Raw genomic sequence first — 22,750 nt, forward strand, 5'->3', positions numbered from 1 at the left:
GGATATAGAGAAGTGGGAGTGAATTTAGAGAAAAGCAACAAAGATGATAAAGAGGGACAGAAAACAAAACATCTTGAGGACATGTTGAAGGAGCTGGGCATGTTCACCTTGGTGAAGATAAGACTGACATTATTGCGCTCCTTAAATACTTCAAGGGCTGCCACAAAGCAGAGGGAGCAGGCTGTATCAGATTATACTACTAGATCTTATGATTTTAAGTCAAAGGAGAGTAAATTTAGATTGAGAAGCAAAAAAAAGCTTCTTGTTAGTGACAGTGGTTTGGCAATAGAAGCAGTTGCCTGGAGAAGAGTCAGGGTCTCCTTCACGAAGAGTCAGGATAGCTATCTGCTGACCCAAGGGTCCAACTAATTCTGTGAATAAAGCCAAGATGCTGTCACTGCAAAGTATTAGCTATACACACAAACATGCACACACACCAGTATATGTATATATATGTGTGTGTGTGTCTGTCTGTCTATCTGTCTGTCTATCTATCTATGTATGCCTGTGTCCAGTTTTCTAGTGGAAACCTCACAATGCAATTACTGACTGATCAAACCAAATCTTTGTCATGTAACTAGATGTAAAGATACAATTATTTTCACACAGCATTGTCCCAGTATATCCAGAGAGAGACGGAATTTCATTTATTTATTGTCTAAGGTAAAATAATCTGTGCACCAAAACTTGGAAAGTTCGCTATTTAGGATTGTAACACTCAGAATTCTCCAACTAACATGGGTAGTAGTAGCTCTGCTAGCTGGAGGGCACTGTAGTCCAATAAAGAAATTTTCTCTACCTCTTGTGGATAGATCTGGCTTGAGTGAAAGTGCTGAGCTGGATGTTCCCATTTTGAGGTCTAGCAAATTTACTGTGGCCGTTACGCATAGTTGCTGTGTCTACATCTCTGCAGTTCCTTTGAGTTCAGTTTACACTAGAGGTCAGCCTTTTCTCATGGTTGTGCACACTCTGATTTAAGCAAAACAAGTGTATTCTTGGAAAATTGAAATAACAGCATATTCTTAAAGGGCACTGTGACAACTTGGCTTAATGTCCAGTGTTTGGTGTCACCTTGAAAAAAATGTTCCATTATGATGTAGCCGTTCTAAATGACGTTGGATTGTAACTCCCATTTCTCATTAACTACTATGCTGGATGAAATCTGTAGTTCAGTAGCCTCTGAATGGCTACCAATTCTCATCCCTAATGAAGACATTTCTCATTTGATCTATTTGACCCATAGGATACTCTGTTGGGAAAGGAGTAGTGGGGGGGGGGGGGGAAGGATCCATCCTCATACGGCTTTAGGAGTCTCCTCTCTACAATTTACTACCCACTTCTAAGTTTTGATTGGAAATACATGACATATTTAAGTTTGAAGAATATCCCTTTTCTGCAAGAAACAATAGCACTATTATTCCACTTTAACGGCAGTGGCTCAATCCAATGGAATTCTTAGGTCTGTGAAGCAGTAGAATTAAATATTTCTTTCTAAATAACTACTTCCAGACTCAATAGGACTTAACCATGGTTGATAAAATGAAACAATAGTGCTATAATTCTGTAGTATGGATGGGTACCTGACCTAAGACAACTTCCTATATTGCTTTGTCATCCAGAACTTGGGGGAAACTCATGTTTTTTGGACTATAGTTCCTGGAAATGTAACCACGTTTATATAGTCTAGTACAGGGGTCCCCAAACTAAGGCCCGGGGGCCGGATGCGGCCCTCCAAGGTCATTTACCTGGCCCCCGCCCTCAGTTTTATAATATAATATTTTATATCAGTTTTAATAATATAATATATTGTATATACATATAATATTGATAATAATTTTATGTTATACAATATAATACTAGTAGTAATACCATAGAATAATATTAATTATATGTTATGTATTACATATTATATAATAGTATAGTAGTATAGTTCAATATAGTAATATATAATGCTAACTAGCTGTGCCCGGCCACGCGTTGCTGTGGCGTTGTTTGGTGGTGTTGGTGAGAACTTGTTGAGGTAGTGGTGGTATTGAATGTCTGTTGTATGGTTGTCTTTATGTTTAGTATGCATTTGGTTATTTGTGTACTGTGAAAGTGGTGAGGATAGAGGGGGTCTATGTCCCTGTGTAGTATTGTATAAGGAGCCCCGGTGGCGAAGTGCGTTAAAGCACTGAGCTGGAGAACAAAAGGTCCCTGGTTCAAACCCCGGGAGCGGCGTGAGCGGCTGCTGTTAGCTCCAGCTCCTGTCAACCTAACAGTTCAAAAACATGCAAATGTGAGTAGATTAATAGGTACCGCTCCGGCGGGAAAGTAAGGACGCTCCATGCAGTCATGCCGGCCACATGACCTTAGAGGTGTCTACGGACAACGCCGGCTCTTCAGCTTAGAAATGGAGATGAGCACCAGGCCCCAGAGTCAGACATGACTGGACTTAACGTCAGGGGGAAACCTTTACCTTTACCTTTAGTATTGTATTGTGTTGTGAAAGCTTGGGTTGTGTCCAGCTGCATAGTAGAAAGGGTTGGGCTGGATGGCCCCTAGGAGTCTCTCCAAACTCTTGGATTCTATGCTATTATTATTATTATTATTATTATTATTATTATTATTATTATTATCATCTTCTTCATCATCATTATTATGTAGAGGCTGGATGGCCATCTGTCAGGAGCGCTTGGATTGTGTCCTCCTGCATGGTAGAAGGAAGTTGATTTGGATGACCCTTAGGGGTAACTCCAAACCTTAGGATTGTATGATGTTATTATTATTAGTAGTAGTAGTATTAGTATTGAGAGGCTGGGTGGCCATCTGTTGGGAGTGCTTGGATTGTGTCTTCCATGGCAGAGTTGAGTTGGAGTGGATGGCCTTTAGGTGTGTCTCCTAACTGTCTGATGCTATGATTCGATGTGTGTTATTATTGTGCAGATATTGGATGGCCATCTGTCAGGAGTGGTTGGATTGTGTCCTCCTGCATGATATAAGGAAGTTGAACTGGATGATCCTTAGGGGTATCTGCTAACCTTAGGATTGTACAATATTCTTATTATTATTATTATTGAGAGGCTGGGTGGCCATCTGTTGGGCGTGCTTGGATTGTGTCCTCCATGGCAGAATTGGGTTGTTCTGGATTACCACAGTAATTATTTCATATTACAGTAGAATCTCACTTATCCAACATTCGCTTATCCAAAGTTCTGGATTATCCAATGCAGTCTGCCTTTTAGTAGTCAATGTTTTGTAGTCAGTGTTTTAAATTCATTGTGATATTTTGGTGCTAAATTTGTAAATCCAGTAATTACAACATAGCATTACTGAGTATTGAACTACATTTTCTGTCAGATTTGTTGTATAACATGATATTTGGTGCTTAATTTGTATAATCATTACCTAATTTGATGTTTAATAGGCTTTTTCTGAATCTCTTCTTATTATCCAACATATTCACTTATTCAACGTTCTGCCGGCCTGTTTATGTTGGATAAGTGAGACTCTACTGTATATTTATAATCTTATATCTGCTTAGAACTGGATTATATGAGGCCCCTTCTACACAGCTGTATAAAATGCACACTGAAGTGAATTATCTGCCAGTGTGGAGTCAAGATAAACCAGTTCAAAGCAGATAATATAAGATTATAAATGGGTAATATAGCTGTGTGGAAGGGCCTTGAGTCTACACTCCCATTTAATCCAGTTAAAATCAGATAATCTATGGAAAATGCCTAAGTGAGGCCTAACTGTGCCTGTCCCGTGAGCTGAGTAGGTTGCTAGGAAACCAAGTGGGTGGAGCTTAGCACTCTAACTGGCAGCAATTGGATAAAAACAATTATTACTCTCTCTCTAATTAGGACTTTATTTTTCTTTTCTTTTTGTTGTATCAACCTAGTGCCGTGGATGATGGGTTGTGTTGTCAAATTTTGAGGTTGGGGGGCCTGTACTTTTGTTGTTTTGTCCACTGCCCTGATGCCATTACTCTTTTATATATATAGATATTGTGTTACACTTTCCATTGAAATCCTGCTAGGTTTATGTTGGTTAAAATTGTTTTCATTTTTAAATACTGTATTGTTATTTCATTGTTGTTGTTGTTGTATTACAAATAAGACATGTGCAGTATGCATAGGAATTTGTTTGTATTTTGTTTTAAATGATAATTCGGCCCCTCAACAGTCTGAAGGATTGTGGACCGGCCCTCTGCTTAAAAAGTTTGGGGACCCCTGGTCTAGTATAAGCTGACCTGAATATAAGCCGAGACACCAAATTTTACCATAAAAACTGGAAAAACTTATTGACTCGAGTATAAGACGAGGGTGGGAAATGCAGCTGCTACTGGCAAATTTCTAAAATAAAAGTAAAGGTAAAGGTTTCCCCCTGACATTAATTATAGTCATATACCAATAAAATTACATTAATTGAGACATTGGCGAGTTAAATGTTTTTGAATATTTACATAAAATTGTAATTTAAGATAATAAGATAAGACTGTCCAACTCTGATTACCTATATACTTGAGTATAAGCTGACCCAAATATAAGCCAGCCAGGACCCTCACTCGAGTATAACCCAAGGGGGGTTTAAGGGCTGAAAAACTCAGTGCATACTCGAGTATATATGGTAACTATTGTCACCGAAGAGTTTTAGTTTTCATAATATAACTTTGATACTCTGCCATTATTGTAAAATAAGTTCTTAGGAAGAACGGATCAGTACACTTGTTTACAAATCAGAAAAAGCAAAAATTGCCAACTCTCACAATAATCAGAAATGAATAAGGGGCATTATAAAACCTATAAATGCCATTGCGAAGGGAAACTCAGGTTTAACAAATAACCATCAGTTTTCTTGCACTTTTTAGCACAGGAGTGTCATTCCCAAAACATTTGTTTGCAGTAAAACAGCAGCAAAACTATCTGCTTCCATCAGACTAAAAACTGAATTGAAATTCATGAAGAAAAACTAAAAATCTTCCAGGCTATTTTGGTACAACATGGCAGAAACAAGAGAACTTTAAAATAGGATGACTGTAAAATGTATATTTATTTTCCAAGAGTAAATTTTCACAATAATTTTTGAAAAAGTCATCATCCCAGTGGTGGTTCAAAACAGCAGCATTTTTATTACGTTTGTGTATTCAGAGCATGTCTGATTATCATTTAACAAGCAGTTGTGAATCTTAGCATTGTTTTTTTCAGCCCTTTGAAAGATTGAGTAAGGCAGTGTTCTCCCTCCAACACATTAAAAAAAAACTTCTACAAAAGAAGAAGAGACGGACACTTAACATTTGCTGGCTCCGTTTCTCATATCAGATCTGGCCTGTGGCATTTCCAAGACAATCTCCTTTAAAAATGGCTGGGAAATGTCTTCATGAGTTAGTGTTACATAGTGTATAGAGTGGTGGATTATGGCTCTGGAGACCAGGGTTTGAATCCCTGTTTAGCCATGGAAAACTATTGGGTCACGTTGAGTAAGTTGTACTCTCTCTGCCTCAATGGCAACCCCCCTCCAAAGAAATCTAGCCACGAAAACTGTGGTAAGTTCTTCTTAGGGTCATTGTAAGTTGGAAATAACTTGACATTACTCGTATACAGATGTCCTTCATGATGGGATCCTCCCATTCTTATAATAATAATCATCTTTATTTTTATGTCCCGCCCCATCTCCCCGAAGGGACTCGGGGCGGCTCACAACAGTTGCATTAAAGTATACCTCAGCATAAAACTCAACCATTTTCATGTTTCCAAAATCAAGTAGGATGGATGAGCTTTTTGGAAAAGAGCTCCGCTAGAGGCATTGAACAACTACAGTTTTAGTGTTACAGGTTAAGCATCACTTATCGTGAATGCCAAAATCCAAAATACTCTATAATTTTCCATGTAGGTGGCTGAGACAGTAGCACATTTGCTGTCTAATGGTTCAATATACACCAACGTCCTGTCATGTGCAAAATCATTCATAAACTATACAGTATATAAAATTACCTTCAGGTTTATGCATACAATGGATATGAAATAGAAATGAATGTCATATTTAGAATTTAGTTCCCTCTCCAAGATATCTCATAATATAAGGTAAAGGTTTCCCCTTGACATTAAATCTAGTTGTGGCCAACTCTGGGGGGGGGGGATTGTACTCATCTCAATTTCTAAGCCTAAGAGCCAGTGTTGTCCATAGACCCCTCCAAGGTCATGTGGCTAGCATGACCTCATGGAGCGTTGTTGGATATATATGTATATCCAAGCATATATTGATATTCCAAAAGCTTTAAAAAAGAAGAGAGAAATAAATCATAATCTCTTCTGCTCCCAAGGATTTTGGATAAGGAATACTCAACCTGTCCCTGCAGATACTTACAAATAGGATCTGTGTGGTTGGTGCATGATATTGAGAAAGAGTGTTAACAGATTGAAATTCATTTACAGAGTGAAAAACTGGTTTCCCAATAGTCACAGACATCCCTTCGAGGAAAAATAATAGAAACTTTTGTACAATTTTCTTCCAGTACTAAAATATTCCAAAATATCAGCTAGTATTAATGTGCAGAGGATATCACGAAATATTTTGCACTTTTTTCTGGGCAAAAAGCATAGTTCCCGGCATGTAAAACGGCTTTTTCATGAGAAAATATCCATTCATTTTTCTCTGTCCAATAATTCCTACCCAACGCTTTGGACAGTCAAATACATAGAGAATACTATGGAGAAGGCTACAGCAATTATTAACCTTTGTAAATCAGGACTAATTCATCAAATGATTTACATGCCTACATTTTATATTATGACATTGGGTAAAACATCTTATACTGAAATGCTGATTCTCATATTCAGATATTTTGAATAAAATTTGATTGAATTTAGAGTTGCTGCAAAACCCTTTCTTGCAAAACTCATATATCTACTGGCACTGGGCTTTAAAAATACCTAGCTTTTCATCCATGAAGGAAAATGCTTATGTGTTGAATTAATCCACCATTATAGAACCTTTCTTCATTGTTTTTGCTAAAAGGGAAAGCAACCTGACTCCCTTTCTATATTTTTGGACTAGTTTTACTATCCCAAACTCCTAGGTGGTTATGAGAATTGCAGTCTAAAATAGTGCAGAGGACAAAGCATTCGCTAAAGTCAGAGGCCATATCTCAAGTAGCTGATGTATTGTGGCAAACTATACATGAATTACATGGAAGCCCTCCTCCAATAAAGTTTAATAGGCAAAGCTTTCCGACAAGGAGTTTTGCTGTGGAACAGGGGCTATTCCTAAAAGAATGCATTCAAATTGTTTTGTAAGCATTTCCATTTTCAAACTACAAATCTAGATAGCCATACTAGAAAGTAAGTCTCACTGAAATTGGAAGGATTTCCCTCTGCATGGGATTATATTTCTAGGTCTTGTCAATTGTGTGATCTCTTGAACCGTAATAATGCTTATTTTTACATTGGCACCTGTCATATGCTCTTATAGTATTTTCTAACATAACATGAACATCTGTTCTAGAACGGTACAAAAGCAAAATGCAGACTGAGGACCTAATGTAGACCACCAAGTTTTGAGCCAGGGAATAGTCTAGATAATTGAATAAGTAAAATATTATATATATCAGGGCTTTTGTGAAGGACTGTCTCGCACCATCAAGATAGTGTTCCAGTTCGGGAATGTATGGCTTGACACATTTATTGAGAGGTTATTTGAAGCTGGTATATCCATTTAGACTTCAAATGGGTGGGATTCAAAGTTTAAAATTGGTGGGATTTCTCCAGGCAGGCAGGTCTTGTTGAACTGCGACACCCAGTTGGGAGTTGCAATGATAAAAATCTGGAGGACAGCCCCAGTATAACAATAATAAAATTCCGAATGAATTTTTATTTTATTTTATTGGATAGCATGAGAAGTTTTCAGATATTGAATGACAAGTCCTAATCTTCCTCACCACTGGCCGTGCTGGCTAGGGCTGTTGGAAACTGTAGTCACCAAAATCTGGAAGGCCTCACAATCTGCCCTGGTTTAGATGACACAATTTCAGCTTGGATGCCATAGCAGAAACCTGTTAACTCATATTGCACCTTACACGGGACACTTCCTCTGTTTTGCTAGAATTGGTGAAAAAGTTTTCTAGGACACCAATAACTCCTTTTTCACACAACTTATAAAACTGGGATTGGAAGGAGACCAAAAAGAAGTTGGTGTCACCTTGTGTGTTTAATAAAATTCAGAGTTGATGTTGCATATCTGAACCACAAATAATTTTGTGATGCAACCTGTAGTTTACTGCTAGTTTTCATAAATTAGAATACCACCTTTCAAAGCACACCCGTCTTCTTATTTCAAGGGACAAGCGTGGCCAATGGCTTCACCATTTGCAGCTGCTCGGAGTTGCATAAGCATTCTGCCAGTGCCAAATATTTGAAGGCAAAAGCAGGGAACCAGCAAAGCAAAGAGGGGGTGCATTTCTTCTACCCCGGGGATAAGTTTTAAGCGTCCAGACTATGGCAAGAATAACAGAACAGTGGCTTTGTTTTGGGTGAAGGAAATGATAACAGCCCTCATCGTATTAATAGTGGCATTTATCAAAATATTAAAAATAACTGCATTCTTATGAAGTAATCAGCAGGAGTTAAACAGGGAATAGAAGGACAGATCAGCATAACCCAACTAAGCTTGTACTAAGACTGCGTATGATGGTCTGGTCAACTCAGTCTTTTTCTCTTTTTTCTCTTTTTTTAGAAAAAAAGGGGAGGAGTGGGAGGGATTTTGTATACTACAATGTAATTATTTAATTCTATTTCTTATTGTGCTTTTTTATAGTCCAGAGCGCCATTAGCTGCCATCAGGTAGTCTTTATGGAATCCATTCTTGACTTCCATCACCAGAGGGACCTCTTTTGTGTCAGTTCTTGAAGGTCTTTTCCGATATGTCTGGGGAGGGAGAAGGATAAAAAAGAAAAGATGGATGAACCTTAAGTACATTTGAATATTGTACTTATACCCCAAGTTTGCACAGGACAATATGACATATATCCTAACAATTTCCTTATAATGTGCTAGGCATCCTTTGGGAATTCCACATTCTGTGTAGAACAGTGGTTCTCAGCCTATGATTCCCCAGATGTTTTGGTTTTCAACTCCCAGAAATCCTAAAAGCTGGTAAACTGGCTGGGATTTCTGGGTATTGTAGGCCAAAACACCTGGGGACCCACAGGTTGAGAACCACTGGTGTAGAATTAGATATTGGCATCTACCAGCATTCATGATAATTGGTTGTGATATCTGAAGCTGTTAGGATTATCAGTCCAGCAACATATGGAGATCTGTCCTTTCCCAATGCCTCAATTAGACCATCAATGTCTATGGGACAATTGATGGTGGATGTAAACCAGGCATGGGCAAACTTCGCCCCTCCAGGTGATTTGGATTTCAACTTCCACAATTCCTAACAGCCGGTAGGCTGAAAGGAATTGTGGGAGTTGAAGTCCAAAACACCTGGGGGGCGGGGGCAAAGTTTGCCCATGCCTGATCTAAACTGTAGAATTCACCACTTAAACTTCCCTGGTTCAATACTATGGAGGAATAGGAGCTGTAGTTGTACAAGACCTTTAGCCTTCTTTACTAAATAGGGCTGCTGTATTACTAAATTACAACTCGTATGATTCCATAGTATTGAACCGTGGCAGTTAATGTTGTATAAAACTGCATTCATTCTATACTGTAGATGCACTATTTGTCCCATTAATTTCACGTGGTCTAATCATAACTAGGTCTGGATCCCAGACCAGATACCATAAAATTATAAATATCTGAGTAAGTAAAAAGAAAAAGGATGCCTGTATTAATGAATGACACAAAGAAAATTCATAATGTATTTTGAATAACCTACATCAACTCAAAGCGACATGGAGGATTAAAAAACAAAACAAAACAAAGAAAGGCTGAATTAAAGCCTTATCACTCACAGTCAATGGATTATTTGAAGAGTAATTTTAATGGCCAAGATCAGATGTTTATTTGAGGTTTTAAGATAGATGATGATGATGATGATTATTATTATTATTATTGAAAACACAACAAGATAAATCCACAGCAGACACCCTGCTGGCTGTTGTATTGGATCACACGTCGGACACTTCCCAAGTGTCTAGGACTGTGTGATGTATCGGCGAATAATGCATGCAGATCCCAGTAAGGTGGCCTTCTGCAGCTGGCAGGTGGTAATTTTGTCAGTGCCGATTATGTTTAAGTGCAGGCCTAGTTCTTTAGGCACTGCACCCAGTGTGCCGATCACCACTGGGACCACCTTGACTGGCTTGTGCCAGAGTCTTTGCAATTCGATCTTTAAATCCTCATATCATGTCAGCTTTTCCAGTTGTTTCTCCTCAATCCTGCTGTCACCTGGGATTGCAACATCGACAATCCATACTTTGTTTTTTTAACACGATCGTGAGGTCAGGAGTATTGTGCTCCAAAACTCTGTCTGTCTGAATTTGGAAGTCCAAGAGTAGCTTGACATGTACATTCTCTGTAACTTTTTCCAGCTTGTGATCCCACCGCCATCTTATCTGCATTCAATTTCAATTGGTTTGTCCTCATCTAGACTGTCACTGCCACAAAGCACTGGTTCAGAACCTGAACAGCCTCCTTAGCTGCAGGTGAAAAAGAGTGATAGAGTTGGACGTCATCTGTGTACAGATGGCATCAAACTTTAAAACTCTGGATGATCTCTCCTAGCGGTTTAATGTAGATGTTAAACAACATGGGAGACAATACTGACCCCTGTGGGACCCCACAAGTGAATGGTTGTGGGACCGAACAGATGTCTCCCAACAACACAATTCATTCTCAAAAGTGTACTTAAAGTTCTGCTTATCAGTTAATAATCAATTAACATTTAAGGAATGTAAGCATTATAAACATTATACATCTATAGAAGCTGACATTCTACTGATAAAGTAGAAACTAGCCCTATGGAGAAAAAGCAAATATACATATTATATGACTGTCATGAGAATTGTAGCTTTAAGAGATGGGGCCTGAATCTTATTTTTCCCCCCTCTTCCCTCCTCCTCTCCTTTTCCCCATGTTTTTAGGTTATTAGGCAGAGGCTGTCAATTTTGATGGTATTTATTTACAGGCTACTCTGTCAGCATTTTTAGGTAAAAGGGGGGATAAAAATGATTTCCATAAATGTTTAGTAAAAAGGTAAAGGTTTCCCCTGATGTTAAGTCCAGCCGTGACCGACTCTGGGGGTTGGTGCTCATCTCCATTTCTAGGCCGAAGAGCCGGTGTTGTCCATAGACATCTCCAAGGTCATGTGGCCGGCATGACTGCATGGAGCACTGTTACCTTCCCACTGGAGCGGTACCTATTGATCTACTCACATTTGCATGTTTTCGAACTGCTAGGTTGGCAGGAGCTGGGACTAACAGCGGTGCTCATTCCGCTCCCGGGATTTGAACCTGGGACTTTTTGGTCCGCAAGTTCAGCAGCCCAGCGCTTTAACACACTGTACCACCAGGCCCCCCCATAAATATTTAGAAGTCCCTAATTTAAAAATACATGTGACATTTTTTATGTTTACTATCTTAGTAATGCTAATAATTATATTGTATAAAGATGTATAGCCAGGATGCTGCAGTGGTTTGAGCATTGGGCTGTTCTAGACATCAGGGTCCGAATCTTGGCTTGGCCATGGACACTCACTATGTGACTTGGTGCAACTTGCACTCTTTCAGCCTTAGAGGAAGCTAAAGGCAAACCCACTCTGAACAAATTTTGCCCCCGAAAATCATAATAGATTTGCCTGGAGTTGTCCTAAGTCAGAAATGATTTGAAGACACACAATCACAACCAGGACAGCTGGCACAACAATGTTGCCAACATGGTTCAATGTTCAATTTGCAAGAAGAGAAACAGCAAGCCATTACATCACAGCTGTACTTTGTTATATTAACCTGTTCTACATGCCCCCCGTTATCTTTCTTCCAAGGCTGAGCCGCTTCTATTATAGGGATACTGTGTTCTCCTGGAATGCAAACTACACTGTTTGTTATCTAGGGATAGAGGTTGTTCTTCCCAAGGGTAGAACAAGCCGTGCTGTGGCAAGAGTGGCATTTATGTCAGTCCTGTTCTGCAAAACCAGCTCTGGAATGCCTTTATCCCATAATAGCCTTCTCCAAACCGTTCCCCTCCAAATGAATTAAGTGATTATGCAAAAAAGGTTGTGGAAAAAATTCTTTCTAAGAATTTCTGGTTGAAACAAAGGTAGTAGGAACATTGCAGCCCCGTCTGCGCTCCAAGAGCTAAAGCATAAATAAACCTCATGCTAGATTAAATGTATTAGTTCTGTTCCAGCACAAAAGGTTTTCCCAGAGCAGCAATTCATCTGCAAAGGAATGCACAGCTAGGTTTGGCTTAAGTGCCTGATGAATCTATCTGCAATGGGATGCTCAGTCAGCTCTGGCTTAAATAACTGCTTTTGATGTGGATGACCATATACATTCCCACCTGGTGACATTAATCACTTAATAGAAGATGGATTCCCTGATGTACAAAGACATGAGTCCACTACAAACAGTAATATATCAATTATAATGGTTTTTTAACCTAATGTTAATAGACATATACAGTGAACACAAATCTGTTATATACCCGAAGTCTTATAACAATGATAGCCTTCTGGCAAGAGAAATGTATGGTCATTCAATAAGATGATTTAGTTTATACAGTAGCTTCTAACTGCTTACCTTTGTGCTTGCTATGGAATAAAACAAATGCAGAGCACCTCTGTAGGACTACTTTATGTGAGTATTTATGTTTATATATCTTATGCTTCATATGTGTTTTGTAAAGGGATATATTTATTCTTTGGAATGTTTTCTAGCCACTATGTACTGTATATACTCGAAGATAAGCCGAGTTTTTCAGCCCTTTTCATGAGCTGAAAAAGGACATAAATAATGACCTTATAATCGGGTCAAGGTCAAGCCGGCAGCGGAGCCTGGAGGCCTTTGCTTGCAATATACAATATATTTATCCTTCATCTTACCCTCCCTTATCGTGTTTACTTTCCAAAGCCTCCCTCGCTCTTAACCAAGGGAATGTTTTGAAAAGAAAAGAAGCCCTTGCAAGTCAGGAACAAGAAGATATATATATATATATATATATATATATATATATATATATATATATATATACACACACACACACACACACACACACACACACACACACACACACACATACACCCATTAATCTTATGAAAGCATTTCCCCCTGAAATATTTGTTAATCTCTGCTACAGAGATATAAGCATTTCCCCCCTGCAAGCTTTTGCAATCCCTATGTACCTTTATATTTCTTTCTTTCTATCTATCTATCTACATTCATTTTATATATGAATTTCCCCTTCATATGTTTGCAAGTCTTTGTAAATCCTATACAAATATAATTATCTATATATAGAGATAATTGTAGATATATATGAATATATCTAGATAGATATATATGAATATAGATATATAGGTCTTGTAAATATGGTAGGGGAAATGCACACACACACAGATTTCTAGATAGATATAAACATAAATATATAGGGCTTGCAAATATTGCAGGAGGGAAATGCACATATATAGAGAGGATTTGCAAACGTTTCAGAGGGAAATGCATATGTGAAATCAGTATATATAATTATAGATCTATATCTAGCTCTGCATTGTTTATGTAGGCATTGAATGTTTGCCTGTTACTATGTTGGAAGCTGGCCTGAGTCCCCAGGGGGAGATAGGGCAGGGTACAAATGGAGTTGTTGTTGTTGTTGTTGTTGTTGTTGTTATTATGTTATTGCTCATACCATATTATTTTTGTTGACCCTACTTTTCCACTTACAGAGCAAGTTTACTGTTTTTCTTTGAAATACGGTAAATATTCCAAAACCTTTAACCTACTGATGCCTCATTATAATGTCATTGGGATCTATTTTCATTTTGAAATTTACCAGTAGCTGCTGCATTTTCCACCCTCGGCTTATATTCAAGTCAATAAGTTTCCCCAGTTTTTTGTGGTAGAATTAGGTGCCTCGACTTATATTAGGGTTGGCTTGTACTCGAGTATATACGGTATTTTCCCTGTAGATCCACTTCACCATTGTATTTTCATACCTTTCCACCTGAGGAATATTTAATTTTGGAGAACTTGATGTCCACTGCATTCTGTGAATTTCGTATTTTTCCACTTGAGGAAGACTTTTTATAGTCGAAACCAGTCGGGGAATTGGAAATCGTCTACGTAAAAATCCTCCTCCAGGAAGCAGAAGCTCCACATATCAGTCTCAGTAGAGAATTATCTATTTATAGATTTTGGGACTTAAAAACTTCCAAACTTTTGTTCACAAGAGAGTAAGGACTCTGTGCCCTTAAGGAGAAGTCTCTTGCAAAGTATATAGAGTGACTTCTTTGGGACTCTTATTGAATGACCATACATTTCTCTTGCCAGAAGGCTATCATTGTTATAAGACTTTGTATATATAAGAGATTTATGTTCACTTTATACGTCTATTAACATTAGGCTAAAAACCATTATAATGGACATTAATCACTTGCCATTAGTATAGCACAAACAATTAGTATTGGGCTATAGGCACTGAAGCATATTTTTTTGTTTAGATTTCACACTTGTTGGGTAAAGCTTAGTAACTCAAAGACATATGGAGGTCTCTTATTTTATCTGATTTTCTAGAATTTTTGCCATTCTGTAAACTACTACTGCCATGAAATTTGATTTTGTCACTGTAGTTGCTTTCTGAGCATTTCCTGGGAGCAAGTGAGAAGCTTCTAACAAAGACTCTTGACATTGCAGAATTGGATCCACCATAGGAAACATGATCTCATTGAAGGGAAGTGTACATAGCTCCTGATGGCACAACTATAAATCCTTAATTCTACAGCAGTGCACCTTACTGTCAATGTAAGGAGCAAGGTATTTGGTATTCCTTGTATTGTCACAGGGGAAACACACAGAAAATCACCATGGCTCCATTAAAAGAGGGAATAGTGTGTTTCAAAACAAAGCATTCACTAGCAGTGATGTTAAGGGTAAGCATAAATGTATTTACGACAATAGTAGCAATACATATGATCATTCTTGCTCAACTTACCTTAACATAAAAGTTAACAAATAGAATGACCAGTGTGGTCATGTATGAGGACTGGAACATGAGGCAACCAAATGGAAAGCCACATGGTTTCACTGCTGCACTGAGTGTGTGGGTAATAGTCAGCACAAACTGAATCTGTGGAAGAAAGAAACATCATTTCAGAGATTAGGTTTTATCCAGAGTTAAAATTACAGTAACTTTCTTCCCCATAATGTGCCAGCTATAATCCAAAACATGTAGAAAAATCAAAGGTCCTTTAGACATATATTGGATGTTTCAAAAGTTAAAGTCACAACTCAGTACTATTATTTCACTGTGGACTAGTCATAACTGTTGCCCATAACTTCTGGTGTCCATACTGGAACAAAAAAGTTACTCCAGAGTCTGATGCTTATTTATTACTAGCTTCGGGACCCGGCGGTGCCCGGGTTATTAGAAGAAGGCATTGTTTGTTTTGGGAAGTTAGGTCATATCACTGAATTTTGGTCCTGATCCATTGTTGGCTGGGTTCAGTGCTGTCTGAATTAGGGTGAACTACAGCTCCCAGATTGCCAGGGTAATTACCCCCAAACCCTGCCAGTATTCGCAGTTGGCCTTGTTGGTTTGTGTGTCAAGTTTAGTCCAGATCCATTGTCGGCTGGGGTCAGGGCACTCTGGATAAGGGTGAACTACAGATCCCAGATCCAAGGTCATTCACCCCCAAACCAGGCCTGTATGCACAGTTGGCCATGTTCAGATCTGACGACAGCTGAGTTCAGTGCTCTCTGGAATTAGGTGAATTATAACTCCCAAAATGAAGGTCCATTCCCACTAACCCCTGCAGTATGTTCAGTTGGTCATGGGGCTTCTCTGTGCCCCAGTCCATTGTTGGGGAGGGGGGTCACAGTATCATTGAAGGTACTGCAAGTCCCATCATCCATGGCAGGTTTGTTCCAGATCTATTGTTGGTTGGGTTAACAGTGCCCTCTGGATGTAGGTCACTCTTGTAAATCATGGTGAATTCTCCCCAAACCTCTTGTTCAGTTGCTGATTAATTCCTTTATTAACTTTGTGCCATAGGAAAGGGTAGGAAAGGGTTAAGGTTATGGTAGAGGCAGTGGGCGGGGTCATGCAAATTAAGGAACCCTGGGATGTCCATTCTGGAGGCAAAACAGAACATCTAGGATGAAATTGTCCCCACGTGAACACCTTCATTTGGGTGGGGGGCAGAATGGTGTTTGTGGAGGACACTGGCAGGTTTTAGGCTACATGTTCATGACGCTCACTATAACCTGCATGTCAGTGGACGGAGGGCCATTGGTGTCTCCTGCTTAGTGGGAACTATTACTGATTTTGGAGGCGGGAGGCTGTCGGTGTTAGTGGACACCTCCGCCACATACACACATACATATTTTTCACTTTTATTATTTTTATAGATATAGATAGATCTAATGGCAGTATAATATCTGCACACTTGTTTGGAAACTGGGAATTGCTAAGACTCCTTGAACCTCATCCTTGGAAAAATGTGCCATATAAATCAATCAATCAAACAAATTCATACATAACAAAATGGCTCGTCATTGAACATTATGCAAAATGGCACATGGAAAGGAACCACAGCCACCCCATCTCCCTGGGAGGTGTTTAGTATGTTGGAAAGCAGCAGTGAATGACAAATCAAATCTCAACATACTAACTCATAGCAGTTGTTTGGAAGGCAATTGCCTATATCTAGATTTTGGATAGCTTCATCTCCCCCAATAATATACGGTGTTCCCTCACTACTTCGCGGTTCACTTTTTGCGGATTCGCTGTTTCGCGGTTTTTCAATAAACTCTAAAAGACTATTATAAATCATAAAAAAATACAATTTACAGCCTAAGGAAGGGAGGAAGGAGAAGCCAAAGGGAGAGAAACTGAGCCCAAGCAGCAATGGGAGAAGAAGGAGGTGATTTATCAACACACGATTGGTTGATAAAGACTTAACATAGTGTATAACTACTAAAATAATGTATAAATATTAAAATAAATATAGTGTCCCCACTTTGCGGATTTTCACTTATTGCGGGTGGTCCTGGAACCTAACCCCAGCGATAAGTGAGGGAACACTGTATACACTAATTAGTGGCAGCAATCTTTGATTTCATTTAGGGATATTTTGCCATATCCTTATCACACAATTACAGCAGAAGGATATAACTTGAACAGCCATAGATCCTTTCTTTGGAGCCCTGGGATTTGTAATTTGTTGAGGTACTTAGAATTCTGTCAGAGTACTCTAGTGCTCTAGTTCAAAGGAATGGCCCAGGGAAAGCTATAAACCCTGTAGGATGGAGTCATAATAGTTAAAGCCACATTTAAGTGCTATGATTGTACAATGAATAATCCCCCTTTGTGGATTTTTTAATCAATTAGATATGCATTACTTTAACTGTGGTTAGTAAAAAGGAACACGAATGTAAGTATACCAGTTGTGCCTGAGTAAGATACTTCTTCCACCAAAGATACTTCCTCATGGATGGAATGACGGACAGTCCATAGTAGGAATACATGAGGACATGGATAAAACTATTCAAGGTAGGTCCAAAGAAACCTGTGAAGATTGAATTAAACAGTACATCAAATGGATATGACAAGCAATTTCATAACTATTATCTTATAGCACACTCCAATTTGAAATTAGAGGCACTAGCATTTGATGGCATTTATTTTAAAAGTCAAAAGCATGGGACTTTGTAACATGAATGGACAAACTGTGGCTCACCAAATCCCTTACCATTCTACATGTTGGCTTGGACTGATGGGGAGAATTTCTACTTACACCTACTTTTCTTTCTACTTGCACCTGCTTTTCCAAACTCCGTATTCTCCAGATGATCTAGATCAGTGGTTCCCAATATTTTTTTGACCAGGAACCACTCTCCAACATTAGTACCAAAGGGGTTACGAATCACTTTTTGGGCAATTGTAGACTTGGTTTGGTTATTTGGGGTGCTGGTTCAGAAAATTGCATTGGACAGACAACATTAGCTCTCGTTTCTGATATATAATATATGCTATCCAGTAGTCATAATCTGCTTGCTCACAGAAAACCATATTACACAATCTAGAGCTGGTGTGGTCTATCAAATGCAATTTTATGAATTAGCACCTCAAATAACCACAGGAACAGGCCTAAAAGCAAAGACGCCAAGAAAAAACCTTTTTTTGTTTGGGCTGTGTTATTATTCATAGTAGTAACAGTGGGGCTGTGGACCATATTTTAGTTCTTGTGGACCACGGGTGGTCCATGGACCACTGGTTGGGAACCACTGATCTAGACTATAATTCTTATTGCTCCAGCCAGTGTGAAGCACTTTCAACCTTTAGGACAACAACAGTTATAGGAACTATGCAACTATCATTATGCAAAGCTAACAATAAAGAAGCTAGGTTGCAAGAGAAAGTTGAACCAGGTCTCTAAGCTGTTCCATACACTTTTATCCATCAAGCTAGAGCAACATCAAAGTGAACCGTTGGATGGTTTCCTACCTTTTTTACACATGTTTTCCTAAATTGTTTTACTAAATGTATGGAATATTTTTCCAGTTACTTCACAGTGGTGCAATCTGCAGCCAGATCTATCTTGGAGTACCCTAGCAGTTGTTTTGATACAGGTTATTAACTTCACACCTGCACATACTCACTTTGTCCGCAAGGTATCCAGTTCATAACACACCACCAAATGTTAAACATAGTGGCATGATGATAAACATGAAGGAAAGTAATTTGGCTGTTTTTCTTCCGCAACACAAAGAACATGGTGTCAGCAAATTCAATGACTTTGGAAAAGTAATACCACCACAACACCTTGGCCACCTGCAAGAACAAGACAGTCATATTGATATTTCTTCTTGAAGTAACATGTCCTTATCCTGAAAAAATGTGTTAGTCAGCAAAAACTCACATTTACAATATTATTGATTAAAATAAACAATATCATCATAGGTTGCAATTCTATATGGTGAAGAATTCTATATAGAATAGAGTCAGCATGGTGTAGTGGTTTGAATATTGAACTATGACTCTGGAGATATGGGTTTGATTTCCCATTGAGCTATCAAAATCCACTGGGTTCTGTAGGTTTGTTCCTAACTTGAATTTGTATGTTAGTCGAAAGAGGTATATATTTTAAAGTGTAACTCCATACACACACACACACAAGCTTTGGATAGCTAGGGAAGGGTTAAAGCCCCATGTGGTGTCTATTTTGCTGTCTCTGCCCCTGTTCCGAAGATTTCACCTTGATATCTGTCCCTATGAAAGGTGGATTTTGGAAAATTTGGCCTGTTGTGGAAATAAGGATTGGTGATAAAGCTTCAATGGAGACATCTTTTCCCCCATGATAACTCTTTCAAGAGTGAATTTCTCTTCCTATGAGCAGATTTCTCTCACTCCCTGTTGTCTCACCTCCATTCTTAACTATGAGTCATTTGTTAGTCTGATATTTGTAACTCGGGACTGCTTATATATGTGTGTGTCTATGTATATATTTACATGAGAGTAATACAGTTCTCTTCAGTAGGATTGGGATTGTGCTTTTAGGAAACCAGAGCTGAGAGCTTCTTAGCAGTATGCACACTTGCATTCTTCTCTTGTGTCACAGGACTGACTTCCATGGAGGTACACAATGACCTTTAGCCTACGTTCCTAGAATTAGTCCTGCATCCTGATGCTAAACACATGTCCTTGGATTTCAGTGGGATGAGATGCTGAGCTAATGTTGTTAGTGTCCCTATTTTGCAAAATAAGCCTACTGAATACACAATACAAAGTTTCCAAGCAGTTGTTGTTTACAAGTGGTCTTTCCTCTGCATCTAGCAGCACTTGTGCCGCACTCGTTGGCAGTCATGATCTAGCAAAATGACATAAATCACACTGGGTGTAATATCAGTCTATAATAATCACTGAAGGATTGAGCAAAATCAAGACATTATGGCATACAATTACAGACGGCTCTGGACAAACAATTATTATACACAATGGCCAAAATGCTACATCTGTGAGCAGCTCTGCATGCACAGCTCTGCATTTCCCCATCATAACATCTGTCAAGTCTCAGGAGAACCTCTTGCTGCTGTCTCTTACTGGTGGGGCAGAGAGGGAGGTAATGTAGATTATGGAGAGACAGATGGTCCCAGCTGGGCTGCAGGGAAGAAATGAAAGTGCATTCCAATGGAATGCACTTCCCTTTTCTTTTCTCCCAGGAACTCAGAGCAGATGGATCTTTGTGTCCTCAATTGCCTCCCTCATCTTTCCCCTCTCAACCAGCAAGTAGGTCCATCTTGGGCTTGACAACTGCCAGAGGATGGGAGGTTTTTGGATGGGCCACAAGAGTATGAGAATAACCTTCCTCTGTTGTTGTTGTTTATTCATTCAGTCGTTTCGGACTCTTCGTGAACCAATCCATCCCAGAGCTCCCTGTCAGCTGTCTCCACCCCCAGCTCCTTCAAGGTCAAGCCAGTCACTTCAAGGATGCCATCCATCCATCTCGCCCTTGGTCAGCCTCTCTTCCTTTTTCCTTCCATTTTCCCCAGCATCATGATCTTTTCCAAGCTTTCCTGTCTTCTCATGATGTGGCCAAAGTATTTCATCTTCGCCTCTAATATCCTTCCCTCCCGGCAGAGCTGGTCCAACAATGAGGCGAATTAAGTGGTCGCTTGGGGTGCAAAACATACGGGGGCGCAGTTGAGACTGCTTTTCCTGTTGATTTCTTGTAAACCATGATGTTTTGGTCCTTAATTTGTAAAATCTTAATGTAATTTGATGTTTAATAGGCTTTTCCTTAATCCCTCCTTATTATCCAACATTTTTGCTTATCCAATGCTTTTATTTTTTAGCGATTGGTTTGGGGAGGGGGGTGCCAAAATTCTGTTCGCCTACACTTGAAAAATACCTAGGCGTTATTTCCGGGAGTATGGACTGGTTGGATCTTCTTGTGGTCCAAGGTAGTCTCAGAATTTCTCTCACATTCATAGGTTACTACAGGGAATACAATTGCTTTAACTATGCAGACCTTCGTTGCCAGTGTGATGTCTCTATTCTTCACTATGTCTCTGTTCAACCCTCTTCTATCTCCCTCCAAAAATGGGTTCATCCATGTGCATTTCAGCACATAACTCACTAGCAGAATTGTAAATGTTAGCAGCAACGAAATGCTCCCTATTTTTCAGAGAAAGAAGTGTTTTCTATAAATGACCACTCCCAGGTCAGAGAAAGCTATGTATTACTTGTGCTACTCTCACAAATTCTATTGGACATAGGACTCTTCCACACAGCCATATAACCCAGAATATCAAGGCAGATAACCCACAATATCTTCTTTGAACTGGGCTATCTGAGTTCACACTGCCATATAACCCAGTTCAAAGCAGATAATGTGGGATTTTATATAGTTGTGTGGAAGGGGCCTAATTTGCTAGAAAGTGCTGTATTATATATTAAAGATGTTAATTGGGTTTTTATATAGGGATATGGTGTTTTAACTGATTATGTATTGTGGTCGGATGTATTTGGATGAATTTTATATGTTCTACACCACTTTGAATCCCACCTACAGGAGAAAAGTGGGATAGAAATGAGATGATGATGATGATGATGATGATGACATTTGTATAGCATGATTTAGCCTTTATAATTTTATGGGCTTACCAAAGGGAGACACATCTGTGCAAAGCTGGGGTAGGGTCAAACAATGGGACTTGTGGAAAATCAACACAGTTGATTTGTAAGTCTCAAGCAGGAACGTGGAAAATAAAATATATGTAAGAGAACAAAGACAACAATGACAGCAGGCAGTATGAAATATTAATGTAATTGTGAGTGTGTGTGTCATATATTTATGACATTTATTGTACTATTTCACAGCTAAGGACCAGGCTATAAATGAATCACAATAGCCTAAATGGAACTTGCAGGTTCCAAGACAAACCTCCTCTGAATCAGAACAGATAAATTAAAATTTTTGAATTTTAATCTCTGGGATTCTAGGAGCTGTTTTTTAAAAGAGTAACTTTTCAAAGTTCTACTCTGAACACTAGTTGCAAAGGGAATGAACAGGAATCAAAACTTCTTATTACAACAAGTGATGAACCATGCCAATATGGAACAAACATGTTTGTGAAGTTACAAACAAAAAGTGTGGGGTGGACAAAAGTTCCAGCGCAAAGAAGCACAAGCTGACAATATTGGAACATTTATATTTTTTCTACTAAGTTGAAATAAGGGTAGATTTGCAGTCTTCCAGATGTTTGTACTAGAGCTCTCTCAGTCCCTTGGCATTAGTTCTGTTGGCTGGAGCTTCTATGGACTGAATTCCAAAACTTTGGAAAGGCCAAGCATTCCACTAGTTTGAGTTCAGTGATGGAAATTAAACCCACAGATTATGGGGAGGGGGGGGGGACAAGCAAGCAAACAGTACAAAGCAAATATTTTTGAAATTTGGTGAACACCAAACAGGGCTTGCTATCTTGATAAAAGAAAAAACCAAACAGTGGAGGATTTATGCCAGTAGTTCCCAACCTTTTTTTTTGACCAGGGCCCACATTGATCAGGGTCCACTTTGACCAGGGAACACTCTCCAACATTAGTACCAA

At 39.0% G+C, this 22,750-nt stretch overlaps 1 protein-coding gene across 1 annotated transcript in view; it reads right to left on the reverse strand.

The window, feature by feature from the left end:
• Nucleotides 1-5,018: 5,018 nt before the first annotated feature.
• elovl2 (ELOVL fatty acid elongase 2) overlaps nucleotides 5,019-22,750 on the reverse strand; it is a 90,441-nt gene continuing 72,709 nt past the window's right edge. The window contains exons 5-8 of the mRNA XM_008114988.2: nucleotides 18,803-18,974; nucleotides 17,585-17,709; nucleotides 15,135-15,269; nucleotides 5,019-8,906 (exon numbers count right to left, since the gene is read on the reverse strand). Of these exons, the coding sequence (XP_008113195.1) occupies nucleotides 8,778-8,906; nucleotides 15,135-15,269; nucleotides 17,585-17,709; nucleotides 18,803-18,974 (561 nt within the window). The 3' untranslated portion in view covers nucleotides 5,019-8,777. The remainder of the gene's footprint in view (nucleotides 8,907-15,134; nucleotides 15,270-17,584; nucleotides 17,710-18,802; nucleotides 18,975-22,750) is intronic.

Source organism: Anolis carolinensis, chromosome 4 (assembly GCF_035594765.1).
Source record: "Anolis carolinensis isolate JA03-04 chromosome 4, rAnoCar3.1.pri, whole genome shotgun sequence".
In the NCBI taxonomy this organism is placed as follows: domain Eukaryota; kingdom Metazoa; phylum Chordata; class Lepidosauria; order Squamata; family Dactyloidae; genus Anolis; species Anolis carolinensis.